At 38.8% G+C, this 27,185-nt stretch overlaps 1 protein-coding gene across 4 annotated transcripts in view; it reads left to right on the forward strand.

Annotated features, from left to right (window-relative positions):
* The first annotated feature begins 15,017 nt into the window (after positions 1–15,017).
* Positions 15,018–27,185, forward strand: part of LOC110343834 (NXPE family member 3-like) — a 32,175-nt gene continuing 20,007 nt past the window's right edge. For 3 of the 4 annotated variants that reach the window (XM_087195791.1, XM_087195792.1, XM_021254527.2), the window contains exons 1-2: positions 15,054–15,305; positions 24,710–25,464. In XM_087195791.1, the coding sequence (XP_087051917.1) occupies positions 15,237–15,305; positions 24,710–25,464 (824 nt within the window). In that variant the 5' untranslated portion in view covers positions 15,054–15,236. Of the gene's footprint in view, positions 15,306–24,709; positions 25,465–27,185 lie in introns of all 4 variants that reach the window. The other variant, XM_004840219.3, reaches the window with a different exon arrangement.

The raw sequence follows: 27,185 nt of genomic DNA on the forward strand, positions 1-27,185 counted from the left end.
CTAAGTCATTAGACTTAATCAACCAGTGCGGAGCGCCGCTTCCGATAGACACGCGCGGATTGGTCTCCCGGTCCCGTAGCGTCAGAGCGGGAGGTCCTGGGTGTGCGGAGCTGTGGGTGTGCGCAGCTGTGGGTGTGAGCCTGCGCAGAGAGGCAGCCTGCGAGTTCTGTCAAGAGCGGCGATGTCCACTTGTGAGACCTCAAGAGAGTCTGTTCCTGGGTTTCAGACATCGTGAAACGAGAACTTGTAGTGAAAAGCTATTCAGATGCTATTGTTATCTCTACCCGAGGCAGCTGTCTGTTAAGGCAAAGATTTGTTCCCAAGTGTTTTTTGTCCTTGGATTTTTGTGACGAACCCTTATGATGGTGAATTGAGCCCCTGGCCAGACGACTTACTTGAAACACTGAATATTCCCTGCCAGGAAAAATTAGAAACAGGTTAGGAACAGTACCTTGGTATCACTTTTACTGCATGTACGAGCCATATATATGAAATATTTGTTTGAATTTATACAGTCTCTAGACCTATTGCAATACTAATAACTTATGAAGCTGAAGCAGCATTGGTGAGGTAAAATGAAGAATGATTCTGGAAACAGTACTTGGTGAGGATGTGGAGAAATGACTCTCAGAGGTTGCCAGTGGGCCTTCAAACAGTGTAGCATTTCCTCAACAAGTTCAACTCAAGAGTTGCCATATGACCAAGAAGTTCCACTTGTAGGCATTTTCTCAGAGAACTGAAACATGTTCACAGAAAAACGTGTACTGTACTTGACAGCATTCCTTAAAATAGTCAGAAAGTGAAGCAACCCACGCATCCATCAATTGTTGAATGAGTAAATACAGTTTGGTATATCCATACAATGGAATATTTTTCAGCCATAGGAAGTAATGAAGTATGACTCGAGGTGCAACACTGATAAATCTTGAAAACATGGTATTGAGTGAACAAGGTCAGATGTGTGAGGCCTCATATTGTGTAATCCCATTTATATGAAATATCTTCAAATCCATAAAATGGATTAGTGGCTGGCAGAGAATTGGAGATAGAGGGGTAAGAAATGGTGAGTGACTGACAATGGGATTCCTTTTGGGGGTGATGAAAATGTGGGATTAGTGGTGAGGGTTTTACAACCTTGTAAATGTACTGAAGCCACTGAATTATACAATTTGAAATGGAGAATTTTAATGTATGTGAATTATATTTCAATTTAAAAACACGAAGTTCTATTGCTTGAGGAGAAACAGCTAATTAGAAAGTGGAGGCCTTTTTAAAACAGAAGTAGGGGGCCGGGGATTTAGCTCAGTGTTTCTGCTGCCTGCCTTGAAAGTGCAAGGTCCTGAGTTCGATCCCTGGTACAAAAAAAACAAAAGCAAAAAACGGAAGTAGGGCTGGGGGTGTAACTCAGTGGTAAAGTGTGTGCTTAGCAAGTGCCTTGGGTTCAATCCACTGCACAATACTCCCCCCGCCGCAAAGAGGTATATTTATAATATAACATTTAAGTTAGAGGATATGGAGAGAGAGGAGGTTGTACAGAGATAATTTGCAAGCCCTTGCCTGGCCTTACATATTGATGGCATTAGTAGTACCATTTTCTTTGCACTTACTTTTAGAAAATTTTCATGCATACTACATTTATCTAAACCTCTCAGTAACCACCTTGTGTAGTAATCCCATTTTGCAGATTGGAAAGTGCACAGAGGTTGAGCCCTGCTCCAGGGCACACAGCTAGTGCATGGTGCAGCCAGTTCCTAGACTTACTTTTCTGACACTGAAGCTGATGCTTCTTTCTATTTTTTTTTTATGAGCCAACTGGAAAGAAACAAGCTACATTTAATTTTATCTCAAAACTTCTGGCTCTCATTTAAAAATATTTTTTTTTCAGCTCTCATTTTTATTGATACAGGGGAAGCCTTCACAGAAGGCTCAGTCATAGTTGTAGGAACCAGCCTATGAGTTTATCCCGACGCGGGGGGCGAACGGGGATAAAAGACAAAAGACACAAAGATAATTTGGAAGAGGGGACCAGGGGACTCCTGCCTCTAGAGGACAAAAGAGCCCTGAATTAGCAGTACTCCTCACTTTTTATTAGACTCGCATAAAGAAGCAAGCAAACATGCAATCCAGGGTTCGGGAAAGTTCATCAGGTTCTCATAGTTTCTCATTAATTTCTCATTCAGGCTGCACCTGAATGTGTATTTTCTTTAATCAGACTTCAGCTGCAGTTGACTCTCCTTGAAACTGGCTGGTGCTGGCATGCTGGTGCTGGCGTGAGGGAGAGTCAGCTTGCTAGCTTTTCTCTCTTGTCTCAAGGAGAGGTCAACCCAGCCCTTGGTCTCACCCTTAGTTTCCCACACGTTAGAATTTTTTTTCCACAGCAAGCAAGTCATGTAGAGAGCGAAGTTTCTCTTTCTTTCATTCAATAAATGTTGAGTACCATCTGTGTACCAGAAACCCTTCTTGGAATTAAGGATATGGTAGTGACTAAAAACAAGACTTTTGAAAAACTGTTTTCAGGGAGCTGGGAGGGAGAGGAAGGTGAGCCAGACAACAAAAAGATAATAACAGTAATGTGTTAAGTGGCAAAAAGTGCTACCAAGAATAGAGAAGAGTTCCATTTATATCAAGTTCAGCAAAACAAAATAGTGTATTGTATACATGCACATATACGAAGAGTGATTGAAAAATATGGTGAATGTTTAAATTTTTAAAAATCTATTATAGTAAGACACATTGCCATTAATCTCCCTCAAAATACTCCCTCTCTTTTGGAACATACTTACCTCTAAACCTCTTGCCACTTTCTGAAGCAGTTCTGTAAATGCTCTTTCTTTTTTTTTTTCATTTTAAAATTAATTTTATTGGTACATTTTATTGGTACATTTTAGGTATACAATTCGTTTACATTTATCATTGGGTGCTTGTACCTATATATGATGTATCTTGGTTCTTATTCTTTTCCCCATTACCTGTGCGCCCTTCACCCCCTCCACCCTTCCCTGTTTACATAGATTTCATTTCCATTTTTTTTCTTTTCTCGTAGTTTTTCCTTTCCCTCGTTTTCTTTCCCCTTCCCCTCGCTTCACTCTTTTGTCTTTGGACCTTTCTTCCTATTTCAAATTATCAATTATTCATTTTAATCATTTTAACTCGTTTACACTATCAGTTTCTCGCACTAGAGAAACTATTTGGTATTTACCACATGTGTGTCCTATTTATTTCACTTAAGAGTATGGCCTCAATATGCATCCATTTAGCTATAAATGACTCTAGTTTTTCATTCTTTATGGCTGAGTAGTACTCCATTTTATAAAAAAACCCCACATTTTCTTTATCCAGTTTCCAGTTGATGGGCATTTGGGCTGTTTCCAAGCTTTAGCTGTTACAAACTGTGCTATGAACATGGGTGCACATATATCACTGTGGTATGATTCTTTTAATTCTTTTGGAAAGATATCCAGCAGGGGAAAAGCTGGGTCAAATGGGACTTCTAGTCCTAGTTCTTTGAGGTATCTCCATACTGACTTCCACAGTGGTTGCACCAGTCTACACTCCCACCAACAATGGAGAAGGGTTCCTTTCTCCCCCCATCCCTGCCAGCATTTGTTATTTGTTGATTTCTTGATAGCAGCCATTCTTTCTGGGGTGAGGTGGAATCTCAGGGTTGTTTTCATCTGCTAAATGCTCTTTCTTTACAAGGCATGATCAAAAGTGGTGACTGCTACTGCCAAGTGTCACCCAATGAAAGCCAGGCTCATAAAAACATTACAGTGTGTCCTCATCCATCTTATTCGGAGGATCTGGAACTGTGAAACTCCTGGCTTTTCCCCAAAGTCAAAGTGACCATGGAAGGTAAACAGTTTAAATAAATTCAGGACTTTTTGGCAGCCATGACAGGACTGCTAAAGACATTTATGAAAGAAGACTTCTAAAACTCCCTCAGGAAGTGACAAGAATGATGGGATAAGTATGTTCAAAGCTACAGGGAGTATTTTGAGGAGTACTAATGGCAATGTGTCTTTCACTCTGATAATTTTTTAATTTAAGCACACTATATTTAATCACACCTTGTTATTATTTATGGCAAAATGATAAAGAAAATCAAGGGAATCATAATACAAAATTTGGAATAGAGAGGAGATGGGATCAGAAAGAAGAACAAAGAGCTTCAAATATTTTAGTATATGTGCTGCCGAAGCAAGCACAAGAGCTTCAAATATTTGGTAATCTATTTCTTAAGTTCTCAATCTTCCTCTTTCTCTACATGTATGTCTGTGTATGTGCACACCTATGCATGCGTGTGCATCTATACAATGTTTTTTTGTGTGTGTGTGATATGGGGATTGAACTCAGAGTCTTCCCACTGATCTACATTCCTAGACCTTTCTTTTCTTTTTTTTTTTGTACCAGGGATTGAACTCAGGTCTTTGCACTTGCAAAGCAAGTGGCAGAACCACTAAGCCGAATCCCCGGCCCCTAGCCCTTCCTTTTTTTTTTTTTATTTTGAGACAGTGTCTCATTAAGTCACTAGGTGACCTAGGCTGGGCTTGGACTTGACATCCTCCTGCCTCAGTCTCCTAGAGTGCTGGAATTATGGACATACACCACTATGCCTGCCTTTATCCATTGTGTTTAGTACAATAAAGACTTGATCATTTTTAAAATCTTTAAAAAGTAGGTGCCATAATCAAGCAATTTCACACCAACAGAAATATGTACATATATTCATCTAAAGATGTGTACTGGAATGTTCATGGGAGCTTTACTCCTAATAATACAAAGTTAAAAACTACCCAAATTGCCCACCAATGGTTGAATAAATTCTATCATCCTGGAACTCTTACGTCAATGAGAATAAGTGAAATAAATAAGTGAAATGGCATGAATGAATCTCACAAACTTGATGTTGAGTGAAAGAAGTTACAAAAATGTGTATTTTGTGTGATTCCAGTTATATAAACTATGACAACAGGCAGAATGAATCTATGAGGTTGGAAGTCAAGGTAATGGGTATCCATGGGGAAAGGGTTGGGGCTGGATTAGAAGGGCACTTCTGGGGATGGGAGCTGATAACGCTCCATTTCTTGATCTGGAAGCTGGTGTTGTGCATGGGTCTGATGTGAAAATTTAGTGAGCTGCATGCTTATGGTATGCAAATTCTTTATATGTGAAAAAAAAGTTTTAAAAAAACAAACTCAACAGAATATAGATGAGCAGAGTGGTGGTGATGGGTGTGCTGTTTGAGATCAAGTGGGCAGACTCTTCCTTTCTGATGAGGTGATGACTAAGCAGAGACCTTAGCAAGTGAGGTCTCCCTGTTGGATTATTTCAGTGAGTAGGATATTCTTGTTGAGTGCTCATTTTGTCTCAGACTATGAGTTCCCTGAAGATAAAGACCTGCTTTGCCTTTGGAATTACAGTGTCTACCTAGCATATTGCTCACCTACAAATGGAATAATTATTTTACTCTGTTTTATATTCCCGTGGCTCCCAGGAATTTTTTCTGATATTTGGAGAATTTTTCTTTGGCATCCTGGTCCTTAACTTTTCTATTACCCTTTCTCCATAATTTCTTGGTTTGAAAAGGAGAGAATACATGCAAGATGTGAGATATGTTTGTATTCATTCAAACAGCCAGGAATGATGACTTCCTTCTTCATGTCCAACCTGTTTCCTCTCAGCCAGTACCTCACAGCTCAGCCAGACTGGAAACTGCACATTCATTTATTTACTCTTTTTCGCTCTTTTCCAACACAAATAATTTTTGCCCTACAAAGGCTGAAAGGGCTTATTATCTCTAGTGTAGCACTTACTCCACTTCATTGTCATTTGCCTGCCTATCTCACTTAAAAGCAGGTTGTGGATGGGGCTTTGATTCTGTCTTAGTCACCCGTAGCTGGGACAAAATACCTGATACTTGCAACTTAAAGGAGGAGAGGTTTATTTTGGCTCACATCTTCAGTGTGTTCATCTATGACTGACTGGCTATAAGACAGGAAATGGATGGCAGAATGGCATGGCGGAGGAAAGCTGTTCACTGAATGGTGACCAGGAAGCAGAGAGGGAAAGGAGAAAAACTAGGCACAAGAATACACCCTTCCATGTCAGACCCACAGTGATCCATCACTTCCAACCAGACCCCAGTTCTGAATGTGAGACTTTGGGGGACTTAGATCTAAACCAAAACATATACCATTAACCGTTTTAATCTCAAGGCACATTACTATAACACATTTTCTTTATTTGGGCATTTATGGATAGATGCATATATATTTTGTACTGTGTCTCCATTGACAAATTACTATAGCTATTTAAATAATTTTGCCTTTAAAATTTTGTGCTAAAATTAGATGGGTTTTTTTTTTGTTGTTGTCATTGTTATTTTTTTGTACTGGGGATCGAACTCGGGACCTTGTGCTAGCAAGGCAGGCAGCAGATGAATTATGTATGTTTAAAATACCACCATTACACTATTAGATTATTCTGAATTTTTCTATAAACTTACCTTTAGTGGTGAGTTTTACACTTTCATATATTTTCATTTCGCCTTCAAGCATTCCCTTTAGCATTTCTTATAAGGTAGATCTAGTACTGATGAACTCTTTCCTTTTCTGTTTGTCTGGGAAAGTCTTTTTCTCTATTTGATTTCTGAAGGATAACTTTGCTGGGGATAGTATTCTTGGTCGGCAGCTTTTCTTCTTTCTGCACTTTAAATACATCACCCTACTCTCTCCTGGCCAGTGAGGTTTTTGCTGAGAAATCTGTTGATGGAGTTACTTAACACTGGAAATGTACTAAAGGCTTAAATGAAAGACCTGAAATCATAATACTTCTAGAAGAAAATATAAGGGAAAAGCTCCTCGATGTTGGTCTTGACAATGAGTTTTCAGATAAGTCACCAAAAACATAGGTAATAAAGCCAAAATATATACAAGTTGGACTATGTTAGATGAAGAGTCCTGCATAGCAAAGGAAACAACCAACAAAATGAAAGGGCAATAATCAGAATGGGGGAAAATGTTTGGAAACTATATATCTGATAAGGAGTTAATACCTAAAGTATATAAGGCACACATACAACTCAACAGTTCAAGAAAGCCTGATAATCCAATTACTAAATGGGTAAAAAGACCTGAGTAGACATTTTTCCAAAGTAGACATGCAAATAGTCAACATGTGTATGAAAAGGTACTCAGAACAGTAATCATCAGGAAAACATGTATCAAAATCACAATGAGGTATCACCCTACACCTGCTGAGATGTTTACTATAAGAAGCATGAGATCTCAGTGTTGGTGAGGGTATGGAGAAAAGACAACTCTGTTGTGCCTGTGTAAATCAGTCCTGCCATTATGGAAAGCATTATGGAAAGCAGTATGAGTTTCCTCAAAAGACTGAAACTAGAACGACCATATGATTCAGCAACACCATTACTGGATATACAACAGAAGGAAACAAAATCAATATATTGAAGATATTTTTGCATTGCCATGTTCAGTTCTGTATTAATCACAATAACCAAGATATAGAATCAACTGAAATATCTACTGTTATGTTTGGGTATAAAATGTCTCCCCCAGATCTCAGATATTTGGAAGGTTATCAGAACACGGACACCGTGTACTCATCAATTGATGAGTCCACTGCTGAGTTGATAGTTGACTTGCTAGTAGGAGGTGGGGTGTGGTTAAAGGTGCGTCCCTGGTGGCTCCTGCCTTCTCTCACTCCTTCCTGGCTACCATGGGTTAAGCACCTTTTCCTCTGCTCTGCCTTTCTGCCATCCTGTTTCTGACTTGGAGTCAACCAACCATGGAGTGAAACTGAGCCAAAATAATCCTCTCTTCCTTTAAATTGTGGGTGTTGGCTATTTTGTCCCAGGAGCAGAAAAGTGACTAAGACAGCTAGTGACAGATGAATGGATAAAGCAAATGTCTTATAGATATAAAATGGGTTTTTATTTCGTCTTTTTCTTTTTTTTTGGTACTGGAGATCGAACTCGGGTCCTTGCGCTTGCGAGGCAGGTGGTGAAACCACTGAGCTAAATCCCCGGCCCCTCTATTTGGTCTTTTAAAAAGTATATCCTGCCATTTCCAACATCATGCGTGATTCTGGAGGGGATTATTGTAAGTGAAATGAGCCAGACACAGAAAGAAAAATATCGCATGATCTCACCTATATGTGGAATCTGAAAAAAAAAAAAAAAGCCAAATGTAGGGAAATAGAGAATAAAACAACGTTCATCAGGGGCAAGGTGGTTGAAGGGAAAGGAGAGATATAGGTCAGAGAATACAAAATAGTGCAATTATGGGATGAACACATCTGGAGATGTAATGTACATGAGGGCTATAGTTAACAAAATGGTATTATATTTGGAATTTTTTTTTTTTGGTACAGGGTTCAAACTCGGGACCTTGTGCTTGCAAGGCTGGCAACAGAACCACTGAGCTAAATCCCTGGCCCATATTTGGAATTTCTTGCTAAATGAGTAGATTTTTAGCCACAAAGCCAAACTAAAAACTACAGGTAACTAAATGACGTGATGGTTATGTTAATTTGCTTTACTACATTAACTACTTTACTATCTTTATGTATACCATAACATCATGTTATGTACTTAAAATATACACAGTAAATGTTATTTTGTTTATAAATAGGAAATCCTGCCATTTGCAACACGGGTTGATCTGGAGGGCCTTATGCTAAGTGAAATAAGCTGACAAATACTGTAAATCTAATTTGTACATGGACTCTAGGAGAGTCAAATTCAATAGAAGCAGAAAGTTGAATAGTGGTTGGTAGAGGTGGAGGGGAGGGAGAAATGGGAAAGTGATGAAAGCGTACAAAATTTCAGTTATGGAAGATAAATAAATTCTGGAGAGCAACTAAATAGCAAAGTGCCTATAGCTAACAATTCTATATTATATAGCACTTAAAATTTGCTAAGAGGGTATTATATCAAATATAATTACCAAAGAAATGATAATAACAATAGAGACAATGGGAAACTTTGGGAGGTGGTGGATATGTTTACAGACTTGATGGAGATGATTCATGGGTGTACAAGTACATGTGTTCATTCCCAAACCCAAGTGTAGTGTTGTACTACACTTAGTACAACTTACCAAGATCAAAGAAACACCAAAGATATATGTGCCGTATGAAGTTCAGCAATTCTACTTCCTTGTATAAATTGTACACAGATTTTTTTGTTTGTTTGGAGTGCTGGGGATTGAACCTAGGACTTCACACATGCTAGATAAGCTCTTTGCTACTGAGCTACTATACCTTTAGCCTTTGTACATAAAAAAAATTAAAACACGTTATGCAGAAAGAGAAATGGATGAGTTCACTATAGCATTATTTATGAGTGGATAATTAGAAGCAAAATATGTACCACAAGTGCATGAATCAATTAGCTACACATTTTAATAATTTGCTACACAGCAGCTGTAATTGATAAAGATCTATGCATCAATATGTGTAAATCTCAAATTAACTTACTTTTTTTTTTTTTTTTGGTACCGGGAATCGAACTTGGGTCCTTACGCTTGCAGGGCAGGATCAAATTAACTTACTTTTAGGAAGATAAATCAAGTTGCAGAAAGATACCTTTAAATAACACTGAAAAACATGCAAGCAATACAATAAATATTTAATGATATATTGCATGGTGAAAAGATGAAAAGCTAAGAAATAATAAACACAAAATTTAAGGTAGTTGTTACCACTGGAGAGTAAAGGATGTGGATGGTGTTGGGAAAGGTAATCCACCTCGCTTAGACTGGATGGAATATATGGACTAGATTTTGTACTAGAGAAAACTGCTATGAAATACATTATTGGAACAATTGATAAGATTGGAATAAGGACCCTAATTTAGACAACAGTTGATAACTGTTCTGTAGTTATGTGAGAGAACATTTTCATGCTTAAGAATAGTGCTCAGAAGTCGGGTTGCAGTGACACAGGCCTGTAATCCCAGCTACTGCAGAGGCTGAGGCAGAAGGGTCACAAGTTCAAGGCCAGCCTGGGCACCTTAAGAGAGCCTGTCTCAAAATAAAATAATAAAAAGGGATGGGGATGTATTTCAGTGATGGAGCACTCCTGGATTCAACCCCCAGAACTGCAACAAAGAAAAGAAACAAAAAGAAAAAAACAGAGAAACATGCATAGGGTAAAGGGGCATGATGCAGCCTACTCTCAAATAGGTTTTTGTCTCTAGGAGAAGAAAAATCCAGAAAACCCAGAGACATGAATTTGGCATTTGGATCAACTTTTCCCTTACAGCTGTACTGATCAATATAATGACCACTAGCTGGATATGCCTTTTGAACATGGTGCAACCTGAAATATTCAGGAGATAATGACGTAAAGTGATAGAGAATGAAAATTATTAGGCAAATATTGTTGGGAGCTGAGGCAGGAGGATTGCTGCAATTTCAAGGCCAGCCTGGGCTACATAGCGAGTTCAAGGCAAGTCTGAACTGCTACATAGCGAGACCCTGTCTCCAAAAAACACACACAAAATAAAGCAAATATCACTAAGTGTTAAATGTTGAAAATATTACATATTGGGCTGGGGGCATACTTTAGTTGTAGAGACTTTTCTATGGTATACTAGGCTTTGGGTTAGATCCCTAGTCTCTCTCTCTCTCTCTCTCTCTCTCTCTCTCTCTCTCTCTCTCTCTCTCTCACACACACACACACACACACACACACACACACACACAGAGTTACAAATTAATAAATCTGGGTAAAAGCATTCTTACGGCTCTTCTCTAAGTTTGAAATGATTTCACAATAAAAAGTTTTAAAAAGAGACTTAAACATATCAGCTAATTGCCATAAATGGATTGTGGAAAGTTGTTTTCAATACTGTTCATTTCTTTTTAGGTATTATAGTTATTGTAGGTATTAGTTATTGTAGTTAGGTATAGAAGATATATACCAAAATATTTAAAGACAAAGCTGGGCATGGGAATCAGATGTGGTTGTGCACACATGTAATTCCAGCTCTTAGAAGGCTGAGGCAGGATGATTGCCACAGATTCAAAGCCAGCCTGGGCTCTGGGCTATACAGTGCCTTTAAGGCCAGCCTGAGCTATATAGAGAGATCCTGTCTCAAAAAGAAATAAACCCAACCCGAAAACAATTATAGGCAGCCTGGGATACCTAGTGACCTCTAGGCTGGCTTGGACTATATAGGGAGACCCTATCTCAAAACAAATGATAAAACAAATATATATAATTATATGATGTCTAGTATTTGTTACAGAAGAATTGAAAAGAAAAGTGTAAGGACAGGGTAGAAATGAAATAAAATTGGACACATTGATAAGCATTGACGTTTTTGATGGGTACAATGGGTCCATTATATTTGTATCTCTACTGTTGTATGTTTGAAATTTTCCATAATAGAAAGTTAAAAGGAAGAAAAAGAGAAAACAGCTCTTGCTAAATACTAAATTGGTGGTAAGCAAAAGGAATTGTTTGCCAAGGAATAAAGGCCAAAAAGTTCATACTAAATGTTTAAGTCTAATCTCTCATATATCGGGTTTCATTTTGTAACATAACGGATGGTAGTGCTAAGACTGCAGCATATTATTTGTGGAGATGTACAGACTCATGCAGAATGCAAAGCTCTTTAATGCAGTCTTTCACTAATGTCCCAGGAATTGCCTGAGCTTTATTCTGTTTTGTTTTAATTTTGCAGCCTTACTAAATTTTAAATTTTAGATTTTAAAATATTTTAATTTGTGTAAATGAAATAATTTAAACACAAAATAATGAAACTACATAATAATTTGAATTTCAATTTAAATTCTAAATAAGCATTTGAAAAACACAGCAAACTCCAGAGTAAATAAGCATGGGCAATTGCTGAGATCCTAAGGAAAGACTACATTAAAAATACTTGCTTGAGGGCCGGGGATTTAGTTCAGTGGTTTTGCCACCTGCTGCGCAAGCGCAAGGACCCAAGTTCGATCCTAGGTACCAAAAAAAAAAAAAAGACTTGCTTGAAAACAATAAATAATGTAGTCACTTTCCAATGACATCATATAGTTTACCATATTCAAGAGTTAGCTAATAACACAAAGCAAGTTCATAGAATATTTTTCTTTGCAACTTGTTAACAAGGCTACTGCTCACAAGACAGTTCTGGTTGTTTGTCCAATTTGAACTTGATGGTGATAGAAGATGTTTTGCTCAGCTATGCTGCCAAGAAACACATCTAACTGAAATGCATAAAGCTCTGAAAGATTATTTTGTCAAAAGGCATGATTTGGAGTTTGCATTTTGTGTAAAGATATACTCTATGATGCCAGATGCAAGGATAGGAAAATACTCTGCAATTTTTATATCTGTTGACTCTAATATAAATAAGATCAGGGAAAGTATTTTTAAAATTAATTTTATTGGTACATTTTAGATATACATAATGATCTCATTCTTCATTGGGAATTTGTACCTGTATATATTTTGATTCTTTTTTCTCCCATTCCCCTCCCCTCCCTTCAACCCTTCTTCCTCTCCTTATTTATAAAAGCATGGTTTCCATTTTTTTCAGGAAAACGATTTTATATTTCTTTTTTCCTGGAAATTCATTTTTATTACATTTTACAAAAGGATCACTTCATCACAGACTGGGGAGAAACCACCCTTGTTCTGTAGTGACAGATGGTTTGTGAAGCACCTTCTCATAGAAATGGTCACACCTGTCCACAAGCAGACTAGTATAAAGATGCAAGTTGTAGTTCTATTTCTCTTCTCCTTCCTCTTCTTCCTCCCCTCCTCCTCCTCCCCCCTCCCCTCCCCTCCCCCTCCTCCCCTCCCCTCCCCCTCCTCCTCCTTCTTCTGGAGGAGGGGAGTTTCAGATAGGGTCTCACAATGTAGCCCAGGCTGGTTTCAAACTCAGTGATCCTCCTGCCTCAGTTTCTTCAATGCTGGGATTACAGGCATGTATCACCATGTCCCACTTGGTTTTGTTTCTAAAACTGAAAATTTGGCCAGGAAAAAAAAAATATATATATATGTATATAATACTAAAACATCTGGCAATCATAAGCATCACAATGATTATCTAGAAAAGAGTAAATGAAAGGCAATTGAGGAAGTATTTTATATCTTTACACAGACTTGAGGTGTGTACAGCAAACTGCTACAATTTGATAGAGCTGGGTGATGGCACTAAAATTTAGGGTTTTTTCTTATGTGTGTTTGACATTTTCATAAATATAATTGATATCAATTCTTTATTTTTATAGATAGTATTGCTTTTCTCTTCAAAATAAATGTCTGCATTTCTACCATGAACTTTAAAGAAAGAGATTAAGTAGAAAGTGTGTCTGTATACGGTTATGACAAAATCCTGTGGATGTCACAGTGTGTGACTGAGGTTGGGAAATACTGATAATGGCTTCCACTGTTCCTTTTTTTTTTTTTGGTATTGGGGTCAAACTCGGGACCTTGCTGTTGGGAGGCAGGCGGTGGAACCACTGAGCTAAATCCCCAGCCCTCCACTGTTGCTTTTTACCTTGTGTAAAAAGAGTTTTTCAGGGCCTCAAAACCAAATTCAAAGTTCAATTGAAAGTACCAACGTTGGTCATTCTTTGACAAAATTTTACTCTTTTTTGGGGGGATAGGGTTTGGTTATTCCCAGTCTTATTTTTCTGCCTTATTATTATTTCATTATGTGTATTTCAGGGCATTGAGGACTGACACATGCTGGGTGCCGCCCTGCCTCCCCCAGACCTCATCATGCTCTGGAAAATCTATGTGGACTCTCTCAGGTAGACGTCATCTCCCTTCACTGGGAATCTGCCTGGCCAAAGTTCTCCCATATGAATAGAACAACTGTGATAAACAGCAAATACACTCTGTCAGGTCCCTTGCCCAAGCAGAACAGAGAAAACATCTCACAGCAGCCGGCCCCACAGTAGCCCTGCACCGAGCTCCTCATGCCTAGAAGAAAGGTACAGCAACAAGACAGGAAGCCAAAACACAGGGGAGAGGAACATGTGGTCCCCCCACCCCCTGCACCCAGCAACACCTGCAGGCCCGGATGCCCAGCAACCACAAGAAGCATCCTGTTCCCCCACAGACCTCCTCCTCTGCAAGTCTCAACCTGCCTGTGGAGAACAAGTCTCAAAAATTTCCACTCTCCTCGATGACCTCTCCTCCCCTCCCCGACCCACCCTATAAGTCTCCTTCCGCCCCGCCCTGGAGGCCAACGGTCTTTTCACCCTTGGCTCACCTACACCTAGGCTGAAATAAACTCTGCTTGTTGCTTTAACTTCGCCTGACTCAGTGGTCTCCGTCGTGCCTCAATTTACTCTAACACATTCCATGAAAATTTGCAAGCGAATGACACACAGTAAGTCCTCTGGTGGCATTTTTAAAAAAATTTTTTTTTGGTACCAGGGATGGAACTCAGGTCCTTGCGCTTGCAAGGCAAGCGACGGAACCACTGAACTAAATCCCCGGCCCATCTGGTGGCATTTTATATGCTGAATTATTGCCTATATCTGAGTCTAGAATAGCTGTGAACCAGCCATGGTGGTGAATGCCTGTAATCCCGGTACTGTGGAAGGCTGAGGGAAGGAGGATCACAGGTTCAAACCCAGCTTAGGGAATTTAGTGATTTAGTGAGAACTTGCCTCAAAATTAAAAATTAATAAATAGATTTTTAAAATAGTGGTAACCCACTTTTCGGTCCCCCTCCTGTCTTAGGCAGAAGTTGTCTTTCTCTCAATAAATTTTTCCTGGGCCTGGGGATTTAGCTCAATGGCACTGCACTTGCCTTGCAAAGCAGGGTCCTGAGTTCTATCTCAGGTACTTTTAAAAAAAAAGCACTTGTGAAAGTACTAATTCCTCACATGTATAAAGCAGCCTTAGTGCAGAGCCCCAGGGGCATGCTTAACATGCCAGAATGAAACCTGTCTGTTTACAGGAGTCTGTGTTAGTTCCAAAGGTTAGACGTGAGATTTTAGGATTCTGGTAGAAAACTGGGACGTGGAAGGGTGGACTCTGAGGATCACTGAAAGACGCGGGGCTGGAAGAGACCGCACACTATCTGACAGAACATGTGCACAGGCCACATGACAAAGTTCACGAAATGGGAAAGTTGTCACAGTAAACTTCCTCCCGTATGATGGGAGAGTCTGTTAATCTGTGTTGCTTTAAGCTCTACGTGGACCTTTGGTTCATGCTGACAACTCAAGAAGAATCCGGGCAGCATGTATCCGTTCATGGGACAATTCAAGTGCTACAAGATTTTGACTGTGGGGTTGGTCTTTCTGGTTTGGGTGAGTACTTCACATGCCTGCAGCCTCTCTTGTTGCTGGCTCATCTTCTCTCCCTGTATAATCTCGTATTTGGATTGGTTAAGTGCTCTTAGCTAGGAGAGGGGACTCAGAGAAGCCCTCAGCCTTCTTTCCTCCACCCCTACGGGATTCCAGGGACAACAGTTGCATAGTATGGTGTCAGTCGAAGGAGAGGGCTGAGCAAGTTGGTGCTTGAGGTCTATCTGAAATCTAAAACCTAACATCAGAAGAGGTTGTTCTCAGGAAATTCCAATGATGAAAAAAGAATAAGCAACTTACATTGTTCTTTACTCTTTGATCTTTGGAAGATATTTTTGTTGCGGGTGGAGACGGGTGGAGGCTGCCTACAGCGAAGCAAAGTTGTGCTTTGATTCAGCAAGCATGCAAGAGGACAGCTGGTTCTCTCAGTGAGACAGGCAGGAACGCCCGAAACGGAGTCACTGTTGAAAAGGGGCTCAAGGGGTTTATTTTATAGTGTCCAAGGACCCACCCTGTCTCTGGGCTGAGGGCGCCCCTACTTGATTGTCTAATTGGTTGATATGGCTCCTTACTAGGGAAGGGTCCTGGGGGGCTTTCACACCTTAGGGTCAAATTTCCTTTTTTCCGTTTTGATCTTAGCAAACCAAGCTTTTCAGGGGACAGCATAACGGCAGGCTGTCGGAGCTTCACAGGTGGTTAAGCCTTGTTCTGCCACCTATCTAAAAACTCCTTTGGGGGTGGGGGCATCCCTCATCTTTCCCTGCCTAGGGTTCTCTATCCTTACATTTTCTGCTCCAGTGTAAGAAAAAGATGGACGTCTATGGTGTCCAGCTGTGCTTTTTAGCAGGCAGAAAAAGAGGCAGGGAATCAGAAAAAAAAAAAAAATCCAATCTGGAGAAAGTGAGCAATTGCTGCAGTTACCATAATTTTGTGGCTCTTTTGAGGAGTAGCAGGAAGCCAAAAGGTCTTCAAAATAAAGCACTTGCCTATCAGGTGAAAGGAGAATGTCAACAGTAGATAATTTGTGGACTGTTTACATTCATGTATATAATAGTTGAGAGAGTTGTTGATATTTCAACAGTAGGATTTTTGTATAGAAATAACAATATTTTTACTCTTCTTTTAAAAAGTGGATGATTTGCAATATAGTTTCATAAATTGGCCTTTATTCTAAGAGCAGAGAGTTTAATAGGGAAATCCTAAATCCTTAACAATCAAGTCTAAAGAAAGTGTCGATTTCATTTGTAGAATAGCTTTGTACTGAATGAAAGGGTGAGTTTTTTTATGTATAGCAGTCAAAACTTTCCACTCTTTAAAAGAAGTTAAACTATAACACGCATAAAAATACATATAGTCATAAGTGCTTAATGAAAATCAGACACCACACCTATGTGATTGCAGTCCAAGTCAAGAAATAGAAATTACCATCACCCTTAGAATCCTCCTCTTGTGCCACCATTCCTGACACTACCACCCTCTTGGACATAAAATGGGCACCTGGACTTTTGACATTATTGTGAATTTTTGCCTGCTTTTGAGTCTCAGAAAAGTAATCATGGGGTAGGGGAAAGGAAAGAAGGGAATGGAAACAAAATCTTTGTAAGTAGGGAGAGATGGAGGGGTTGAAGGGAGGGCAGGGGAAGGGGGAAAAATAAGGACCAAGAGAGATTATGTAAAGGTGCATATCTCCAAAGATGAATGTCATTATACTGTATACCTAAAATGTACTAATAAAATTAATTTAAAAAGAAAAGTAATCATAGACCATGTACTTCATGTGTACAATATTTTTGGAAGACTCATCTATGTTATCATGTGAAGATGTAGTTTGTTAATTTTGATGTCATAACAGTATTTTGGTATATAAAAATACCAAATTCACTTATCTGTTCTGTTGTTGATAGATATGTACGTTGTTTTCAGTTTGGGGCTAGTTAAGATAACTGCTACTGGGCCAGGGATTTAGCTCAGTGATTCCACCGCCTGCCTTGCAAGCACCAGGTCCCATGTTCAATCCCCGGTACCAAAAAAAAAAAGATACTGCTACTATAAACAGGCACACCCCCCCCCCCCATTGGGTATGCTGTATGTTATACCTATGAGCTAAACTGCTTGGTCCTAGACTATGTATACATTAAACTTTAGTAGATACTGAGAGTTTTCCAAGTGGTTTTTCCAATTTGTTCTTCTCACACAGCACGAGAGGTTCAGTTGCTTCCCATCCTTGCCAACATTGTTATTGTTTGTCATTTAATTTTATCCTTTCTTTGAATATGTAGAGGTATTCCATTATGGTTTTAACTTACATTTATTTTCTTACTAATTCATCTTAATAATACATCTACTCATGTATTTACTGATCTTTTGAATTCTCCTTTTGAGTGAAATGCCTGTTATTAACTTTTATTTTTTTTATTTTTATTTTTTAAATATTTACCAATTTTTTTTGTTTGTTTGTTTTTGTTTTGGTTCCAGGGATCGAACTCGGGTCCTTGAGCTTGCAAGGCAGGTAGCAGAACCACTGTGCTAAATCCCCGGCTGTTATTAACTTTTAATTGGGTGGCCTTTCTTTTTCTTATCAATTTATAGAAATTCTTTATAGATTTTTGGATGTGAGCTCTTTTATGTGTTTTATATGTGTGTTGCAAATATCTTCTCTGACTTTCTGTTTCGTTTTTCACTCTATGATAGTGTCCTTCAATGAAAGGAAATTATGTATTTAATTCTAGTCTAGATCAATTTATCAATCTTTTCCTTTATGGTTAGTACTTTTGTATTTTGTTTAAGAAATCTCCCCTATTCCAAAGCAGGGAAACTCTTCTTTGTTATTTTCTAGGAGATTTTGACTTATGACATGCCTGGAATTGATTTTTGTCAACGTTACAAGGAAGTGATCCAGTTTTTTTTCTTCGTAAGGATATCTGACTGTCTGTCCTAAAACTACTTGTGGCAACAAAAACTTTCTATATTATCTTTCAGTGTCACTTTGGGTCCCATCAACTGTCTCTAAAAGTGTGGGTCTATTTCTAGGTGCTCTATTTTGTTCCGGTGGCCTATTTGTTTATTCCTGTACCAGTACCTCATCATCTTAATTACTGTAGGTCTGCGAAAAGTCTTAATAAGTCTTCACCTCATGCTTTTGAAAACTGTCATGTCTATTTCAAAAGGTTTGCATTTACTTATAAATTTTACAGTCAGCTTCTCTGTTATACACACAGATATAACACTGATGAGATTTTGATGAGAAGTGTATTGAACATACAGGTAAATCTGAGTAGCATTTACATCTTTGCAATATGGATTCTCCAATCCAGGAGCCCAGTATTTAGGTAGATTTTCATATAATTTCCTGAACCTCTTAAGCATTCATTGTTATAGTACTACCTACTTTCAGGCCTCTCTGATCTGTTGTTGTGCAAAATGATCCCTGGGTTTCTCAACTGCCAGTAAGATTTTGAAATTCCTGAGTCTACAAAGTCTGTTTGAATTGATTCTATTGCCCTCCACCATGTTAGAAAATGTCAACAACCCTTTTCTAGCTTAATTAAGAAAATGCACAAGTATTTCTGCCTTTCAGAAAGTTGTCAAAGGACAAAATTACAACAAATTAAGTTATACATCTAGTTGGATTTCATTTGTGGTTCACGATTTTGGGCAGCCTCTATTCTACAAAATCGAAGGTGAGGGCTGGGGATTTAGCTCAGTGTTTCCGTGCCTGCCTCACAAACACAAAGGCCTGAGTTTGATTCCTGGTACAAAAGATAAAAAATTTTTTTTAATTTCAAGCTAACGCCTATCATAAAATAATAAAATAATAAAAATTATATATATATAGTCCCTTTTGGCATGTAAGGTCCAAAGATTACAACATGGACATTTTGGAAGGCCAATATTCATTTTACCAAAATGATCAAAGCCATAATCCTGTTAACTCATGATCTGAATTTGAACTCCTCTTTCATTATTTATGTTGCCATAGCATAGGTTTTCCTCTACTTACGCACGTCATCATGTAAAAGGCCCCTGTCTTGGGTTTTCAAAAATATAATTGTATTAGCACCTGTGAACAACTTTCACAAAAGATTGGGTTTCCATGTGGTATCTTCCTATGTGCACAAAACATACTGTGATCATATCCTCCCCTATTCTCCTTTCTTACACCTTCCCTTTATGTCCTTCTTGTTGTTTAATAATCTCTCTTCTACTTTTTTTTAAAGTTTATTGGTACAATTTAGATATACATAATAATCACATTCATCATAGGGGATTTGTACCTTACGTGATATATCTTGCTTCCTCTTTTTTTCCCATTTCTCTCCCCTCCCTTCGTCACCTTCCCCTCTTTATTTACAAAGCTTTGTTTCCATTTTTTCCTTCTTTTCTCATTTTTTCCTTTTCCTTCCTTTCTCCCTCCCCCCTCCCTAGTCCCCTTTCCCCTTTTGAACAATTTCTTCTTTTTTTGGGGTGGGTGGGGTACCAGGGATCGAACTCAGGTCCTTGTGCTTGAGCAGCAGGCAGTGAAACCACTGAGCTAAATCCCCAGCCCCTGAACAATTTCTTCTTATTTCACAACATCTCTTATACATTTTGGTCCTTATTTACCCTTTTGGTTTCTCACACCAGAGAAACAATGTGATATTTATACATATTTATTTCCCTTAAGAGTACGGTCTTTTTTTTTTTTTTTTTTTTTTTTGGTGCCGGGGATCGAACTCAGGTCCTTGCGCTTGCGAAGCAGGCGGCGGAACCACTGAGCTAAGTCCCCAGCCCAAAGTTTTCAATTTGTTTTTTTTTTGGTACCGGGGATCGAACTCGGGTCCTTTCGCTTGCGAGGCAGGCAGCGGAACCACTGAGCTAAATCCCTGGCAAGATTACAGTCTTGATGGGCATCCATTTACCTACAAATATCTCAAGCTCATCCTTCTTTATGGCAGAGTAGTACTCCGTTGAATTAATCCACCTCTTCTTTATCCATTCATATGTTGGGCATTTGAGCTGTTTCCAAGATTTAGCTATTACAAATTGTGCTGCCATAAACATGGGTGTGCATATATCGCTGTGTTATGATGCTTTTAATTCTTTCATGAATACTACAAGCAGGGAATCGCTGAGTCAAATGGAACCTCCAGTTTTAGTTTTGTTTTGTTTTTTTTGCACCTGGGATTGAACTCAGGTCCTTGCACTTATGAGGCAGGTGGTGGCACCACTGAGCTGAATCCCTGGTCCCTGGTTTTAGTTTTTTGAGGAATTGCCACACTAATTTCCACAGTGGTTGCACCAGTCTACACTCCCACCAGTAGTGGAGAAGGGTTCCTTTTCCCCCACAGCCTCATGAGCATTTGTTACTGGTTGAGTTCTTGATAATAACCATTCTTTTGGAGTGAGATGTAACTCAGCATTGTTTTAATTTGCATCTCTTGACTGACCGGTGATGTTGGACATTTTTTAATATATTTATTTCTACAAGAAATTTAGAGATCTAATCCCACTATTCCTCAAACTCTTTAATGAATTGAAGGGGATGCAATACTCCCTTCCGCATAGTTAGGGCCTACCTACCCACTCTCATTGCTGGAAGCAAGCCTTACCCTGCTACTAAAAATAGACAAGGATCCAACCAAAAAAGAGAACTACAGGCCTGTCTCCCTAATGATCATAGTTGCCAAAATCCTCAGTAAGATACAGTATACCCTCCAAAGTCACAGTACAGAGTTCACAGCCTTGGTGGTTTGGGGATTTTTCCTTAGAACCTAATAATTGTTCTTGAAAACCCCACAATTTCTCGAGAGCTGCAAATACCCTCCACAATTTTTGGGGGGGGCGAGGGCTTTGCAAGTAGCCAATCCGAGAGCACTATTCAGTTCTCCTTGCTGCTGGCTGGCAGCTGCCCTGTAACCCATCTCCGACAGATGGCACTAGCATTCTGGCATCCTATCAGGTTGCTATACTTAGTGTACTATCTCAAGTATTCTTGGTTTTCTTCTTCTTAAAGCCCTAAGATCTCTAAGATGCCTCCAAAATGCCCTGCACCTTCTAAGGCTTTATTAATACAGTATTTTATTAAATTAAATTACTTAACTGTGGGAGACATACCATATTTAGGGTTTAAACTATAAAAATAGGCATTTACAGGCATTTTTCTGACCATATGTGAAATTTGCGGTTTTTCACAATTCACAGGTGCTCTAGAAATGTAACCCCTGTAAATTTCAGAGGTCCACTGTACTGGCAAACAGAATTCAGCAATCATCAAGAAGATCCTACACCATGACCAAGTAGGTTTCATCCCAGGGATGTAGGGATGGTTCACCATACACAGATCAATAAATGTAATCCACACATTCAAGGAACCAAGGACGAAAACCACATGATCATCTCAATACATGCAGAAAAAGCATCTGACAAAGTCCAATACCCACTCATGATAAAAATCCTACAGAAAATTGGAATAGATGGTCTTTATCTCAATTTGATAAAAGCCATCTGTGAAAAACCAACAGCCAACATCATACTAAATGGAGAAAAATGGAAAGCTTTCACTCTAAAATCAGAAACAAGACAAAGATGTCCACTGTCACCACTCTTATTCAATATAGTTCTGGAAACCATAGCCAGAGCAATTAGATAAGAAAAATAAATAAAAAGAATAAGGATAGGAAAGGAAGAAGATAAATTACCATTATTTGGAGATGACATGGTACATAGAAGACCCCAAAAACTCCACCACAAGATTTCTTGATTTAAAATCAACACTCAAAAATCAATAGCATTCCTGTACACGCGTAACAAATTCACTGAGAGAAATTAGGGAAACACACCTTTCACAATAGCATAAAAAAAAGAAAATAAAAAGAAAAACTTAGGAGTCAATCTAATGAAGGAAGTAAAAAACCTTTACACTGAAAACTGTGGTACTCTGAAAAAGGAGATTGACGAGGATATCAGAAAATGGAAAGATATCCCTTGTTCTTCGGTAAGCAGCACCAATATGGTGAAAATGGCCATACTTTCAAAATTGTTATACAGATTTAATGAATCCCCCATCAAAACACCAATAGCATACCTCACAGATTTAGAGAAAACAATCCTAAAATTCATTTGGAACCCTATATTTTCTTCTAGCAGTTTCAGTTTCAGGTCTGATACCTAGGCCTTGATCCATTTGGAATTGATTTTTGTATGGGGTTGGAGTTAGGGATCTAGTTTCAATCTTTCACATATGGATATCCAACTTTCCTGGTACCATTTGTTTAAAAAGCTGTCTTTTCCCCAACATATGTTTTTGGTCCCTTTGTCAAGAAGCAGATGGTTGTAGTTTCATGGCTGTGTTTCTGTGTACTTTATTCTATTCCATTGGTGTATGTGTGAATTTTTGGGCCACTATCATGCTGGTTTTGTTATAAGTTTGTAGTGTATGTGGAAATTGGGTATTGTGATGCCTCCAGTTTTGCTGCTTTGCTTAGGATCGCTTTGGTTTTTCTGGATCTTTTGTATTTCCACATGAATTTTAGGATTGTTTTTACTAGGTGAAGAATGTCATTGGAATATTTTGGGTTTTTTTTTTGTATTTGTTTGTTTGTTTCTTTGTCATTCTGGCTGGCCTTGAACTTGTGGTAGTCCTCCTGCCTCAGCCTCCCAAGTGCTAGGATTATAGGCATGTACCACCATGCCTGTCTTGTCTTTGGAATTTTGATGAGAGTGCATTGAATTTGTAGATTGCTTTCAGTAATATGGTATTTAACAATATTAATTCTGCCAATCCATTAATATGAGAGGTCTTTTCATCCAATTTCTTCTTCAGTTCCTCTCTTTGGTGTTTTGTAATTTCATTGTAGAGGTCTTTCACCTCCTTAGTTAGGCTTATTCCTAGATATTTGTGTGTGTGTGTGTGTGTGTGTGTGTGTGTATGTGTGTGTGAAGCTATTATGAATGAAAGTGTTTTCCTGATTTCTTTCTCAGGTAATTCATTATTGGTATATAGAAAAGTTATGGATTTTTTAATGTTGATTTTATATTCAGTGTCTTGGGTTTTAACTCAAGGCCACATTCTTATCCCTAAGCCTTCTACTAAGTTTACAATTTAACAGAGGAGACCCATCTATAAATAAATAGCCAATTTAGGAGATGGTGAAAGAAGAAGGATTTGTTATTGATATGCCTCATGGCACAGACATGGCTTCACTAAAAGTCTTCTGAGTAGAGGTTGATATCTCTGAAGCTCATACTCTTACTTATAGTATAAACTTGATAGACAATGGGAATTTTCCCACAGACTGAAATTTGAGAGATGTCAGTGGATTGCTTTTTTTTTTTTTTTTTAAAGTGAATTATACTTGCTTATATAGAAAGGATATTGATAGATGTGAGTATACAATAGAAAGGATCTGGAATCCCTTCATTCACCAGCACCCTGTCACACAAAACATGGCTTCTCTCTACTACTCTTCCCATTTGGATCTTTTTGTTTTGTTTCGTTTTGTTTTGTTTTTTGGTACTGGGGATTGAATTTAGGACCTTGCCTTCCCATTTGGATCTTTTTGCTTCTCTCGTTTATATGTGTGACTTTGTGTTTCTCAGAATATGACTCCCAAAATATCTGGGCCTCTGGAGGAGGCTGCATGACACAGCAAATACTGTGTCTTCCTAGAAAAGAATCTACTGTCTCTGTCCTTTATTCAGCTCACACTTGTTCTGTGCTTTTCTAAAGTTTCTTGTTTTTCCAGTGGTTTCTGTGGTTGCATCTCTTGTGGTTGCAGCTGACCCCAATAAGAAAGAGAGCTCATTGAGAAATGGTCTCATGTCATTTTTGTAAATCCTCAAAAGCATCAAGTAAAGGGTTTGCCCACCCCCAACTCTCAATTGGAAATTTGGATTAGAAATGGTGTGGGTAGGGCTGTGGATGGAGAGAGGCACCAGGTGGAAAAGGGGGACACTTAGAATGCCAGGTTCTGGGGTGTAAGAAGGATTCATGAGGAGTAAGGAAACTAGAAATGTGAAAGTGGATCCAGACCTGTTCATATCTCAGTGGGTGTTGTGGAGTGGTAGTAGAGGGAATAAGAAGGCTGAGAGAAGAAAACAGTTGGGCTGAACCAGACTCATGACTTCTTTTTTTTTTTTTTTTTTCATACCAGAGATCAAACTCAGGCCCTTGTGCTTGCACAGCAGGCGGTGAAACCACTGAGATAAATCCCCGGGTCTGCATGACTTCTTTCCACAGTATGAGATGCTCCTTTCATATAAAGGTGGTGGTGACTCAGGTGCCAGGCTTATGAGTGACAGACAGCATGATGTACGTAGACAGAATTCCTGAGTCTTCCCTAGCAGAGGGGACTAGCTTTGGTGACTAGCTTCCAGGAAAAACAAATGAGAGAAATAAACCAGTAACAGATCTCTTTCTCTACCCACAGATAATCTATCTCCAGATGTTCTGGCCTGATAGCATCACCTACCGGCCCCCGGGACCCCGTCCTGTCTCTAAATTTGCTTCTAGCTTCATGGAACCTTCCTTCCTCTTGGATTCTCTCCCACAGGTGCTCAGCAACTTGACATCCCTTCTGTACTGGCCTCCAACCCCGGGAGATGGGGCGAAACTTTTGGCCTCCACCAGCCCCCAGACCTCCACCTACCACCTGAAGGGTCCCACCCAGGCCAGCTACACCCTGGGAGGCTACCTGGAGGCTGTCCTTGTGGCCAGGGACCACTGGGGCAGACCCAAGACCCATGGTGGAGATCTGTTTCGAGCACAACTACTGGGTCTGGAATTGAAAGCAGGGGTCCCGGGGGACGTCCAGGATCTGGAGAATGGCACATACCATTTGTCCTTCCCCCTGCTTTGGGCTGGGAGGGCCCAGGTGCAAGTGAGGCTGGTCCACTCCAGTGAGGCAGTTGGGGTTCTGCGAAGAATCTGGAGAGAGAAAAGAGCCACAGTCGATTTTAGAGGATATTTCCGAGGAATACAAGGGCGTGAAGAGACTGTGATTTGCAATATTGACCCTCAGTCAACTGGTGCTAAAAGATCTACCTGCCAGTACAAGGATGCAGTTTCTGGTGAGCTCTGGTTCTGTGCTCAACCTCCTACCTTGCCCTGTGACTCTTTAGTTGGTCACTCAAGCGGGAGTTACCTAAAAGTAACGACACGACATGATGAGGACCTACTGGCATGGTAAGAAATTCTGGAATATGTATCTCAGCCCTAAGCCTCATCCTTCCTTCTAAACATTGCCCCAGTGATGCAGTGGCCTCCCACCATTTAAGCCATTCATTTATCGCTACTGTCATTCAATATATGCTTGTAGAGCACCTACTGTGTGACAGAAATTGCTAGGCAGAAATATACCACAGTAACCTGTTTAGGCTATACATGCAGAGAAGGTTACAGTAGATCTTAGGTTTAAAAGAAAGCTTCTCTGGGGAAGATAAGAGACAGGTATTCAAGACAAAGCAAACCATCTCAGGGCAAAAGTAGCTCAAGCTTCATTTACTTCTCTGGATTTTTGCCTTCATTTAGATTTTAATTTAACAATTCATTTTTATTTTGTTAGATATTCAATAATTTAAGTGAATTTCAAACTATTATGTCCAGAATTTTCAGTAAAGTTTATGGTGAATAACTAGATCTGCCATAGTACCAGAAAAGGAGCTCCCCATTCTATTTCATTAGTTTCTGATCATATCGTTAACATTCGTGTCTTTAACTTCTTCTAGAACCTCTTCCTTTTTTTCTAGTTTCATGATTCAGAACACTTGACCTATTTCAGTCTCCCTTTTATGGAATAAAAATCATCAAGGCTATCAACGTTCCTTCGAGTAGAGCGTTAGCTGCATTCTCCAAATTTTTATGTATAGGAGCTTTATTTTTATTCCATTTTATATATCTTATAATTTCTACAGTAATTATTTAGGAATTATTTTTAAAGTTTTCGAAATTTAAAAGTGGGCATCTTTTTATTGTTTTTTCCTAATTTATTTGCGTTTTGACTGGACATAAAATTTTTCTGATATTGATACTTTGAAATTTGTTTAGAATTCATTTGTGACCTGCCAGGCATGGTGGTGTATTCATGCAATCCCAGAACTTTGAGAGGCTGAGGTAGAAGGATCAAAAGTTCAAATCCAGCCTGGACAGTTTAGTGACCTAGCAAGAGCCTGTCTTAAAATTAGAACTAAAAATTTTTTTTGACTCAACAAATGATGCTGTTTTTTTGTTTGTAGTCCACATTTGCTTGAAAATAATTTATATCCTATGCTTCTGAAAGGAATTCTGAACCTATTTGATGTAGCTTGTTAATTTTTTAATCCCAAACATCTTTATCTTCACTGACCTTTTATATCTGCTTAATCTATTTGTTTCAGACATAAATGCATTATATAGTTTGCAGATTTATAGGTTTGATAATTTCTCATTGTAATCCAGCGGTTTTCCCTTTATACATTTCCAGGCTATGTTGATATACACATTCACCTTTTTCTTTGGGCTATTACTTATTATTCATTTTATTTTTTGCTTTTTGCCTAAACTTGTAATTTTTATGATATTAATATTGCTATAACAGCTTCAATTTGCTTGGTATTGTTATACCATTTCCCAGTTCTTTATATTTCAAATTTTCTGTATGAAATAGTTTTAGACAAGCTTCTTAACTTTGTAGCACCTGCTTAGGCATAGTTAAGTAGATCTTGGAAGGGACTAGATCCATGAATGTAACTAAACACACAAATATATATACACACACTATGTTTATATAAACATAGTAGGCATTCAAATAAACAGAAAAAATATTAAATAGCTAAGAAATAGAAAATTATATAATTGTATTGGAACCTTACACTATACAGAAAGATCATTGTCAGGAGGATTAAAGACCTAACTGTAAAAAGCACACC

This window comes from Heterocephalus glaber, unplaced genomic scaffold, assembly GCF_053883595.1.
Source record: "Heterocephalus glaber isolate CG9 unplaced genomic scaffold, H.glaber_assembly_v1.0 deba00001610, whole genome shotgun sequence".
NCBI lineage: Eukaryota > Metazoa > Chordata > Mammalia > Rodentia > Bathyergidae > Heterocephalus > Heterocephalus glaber.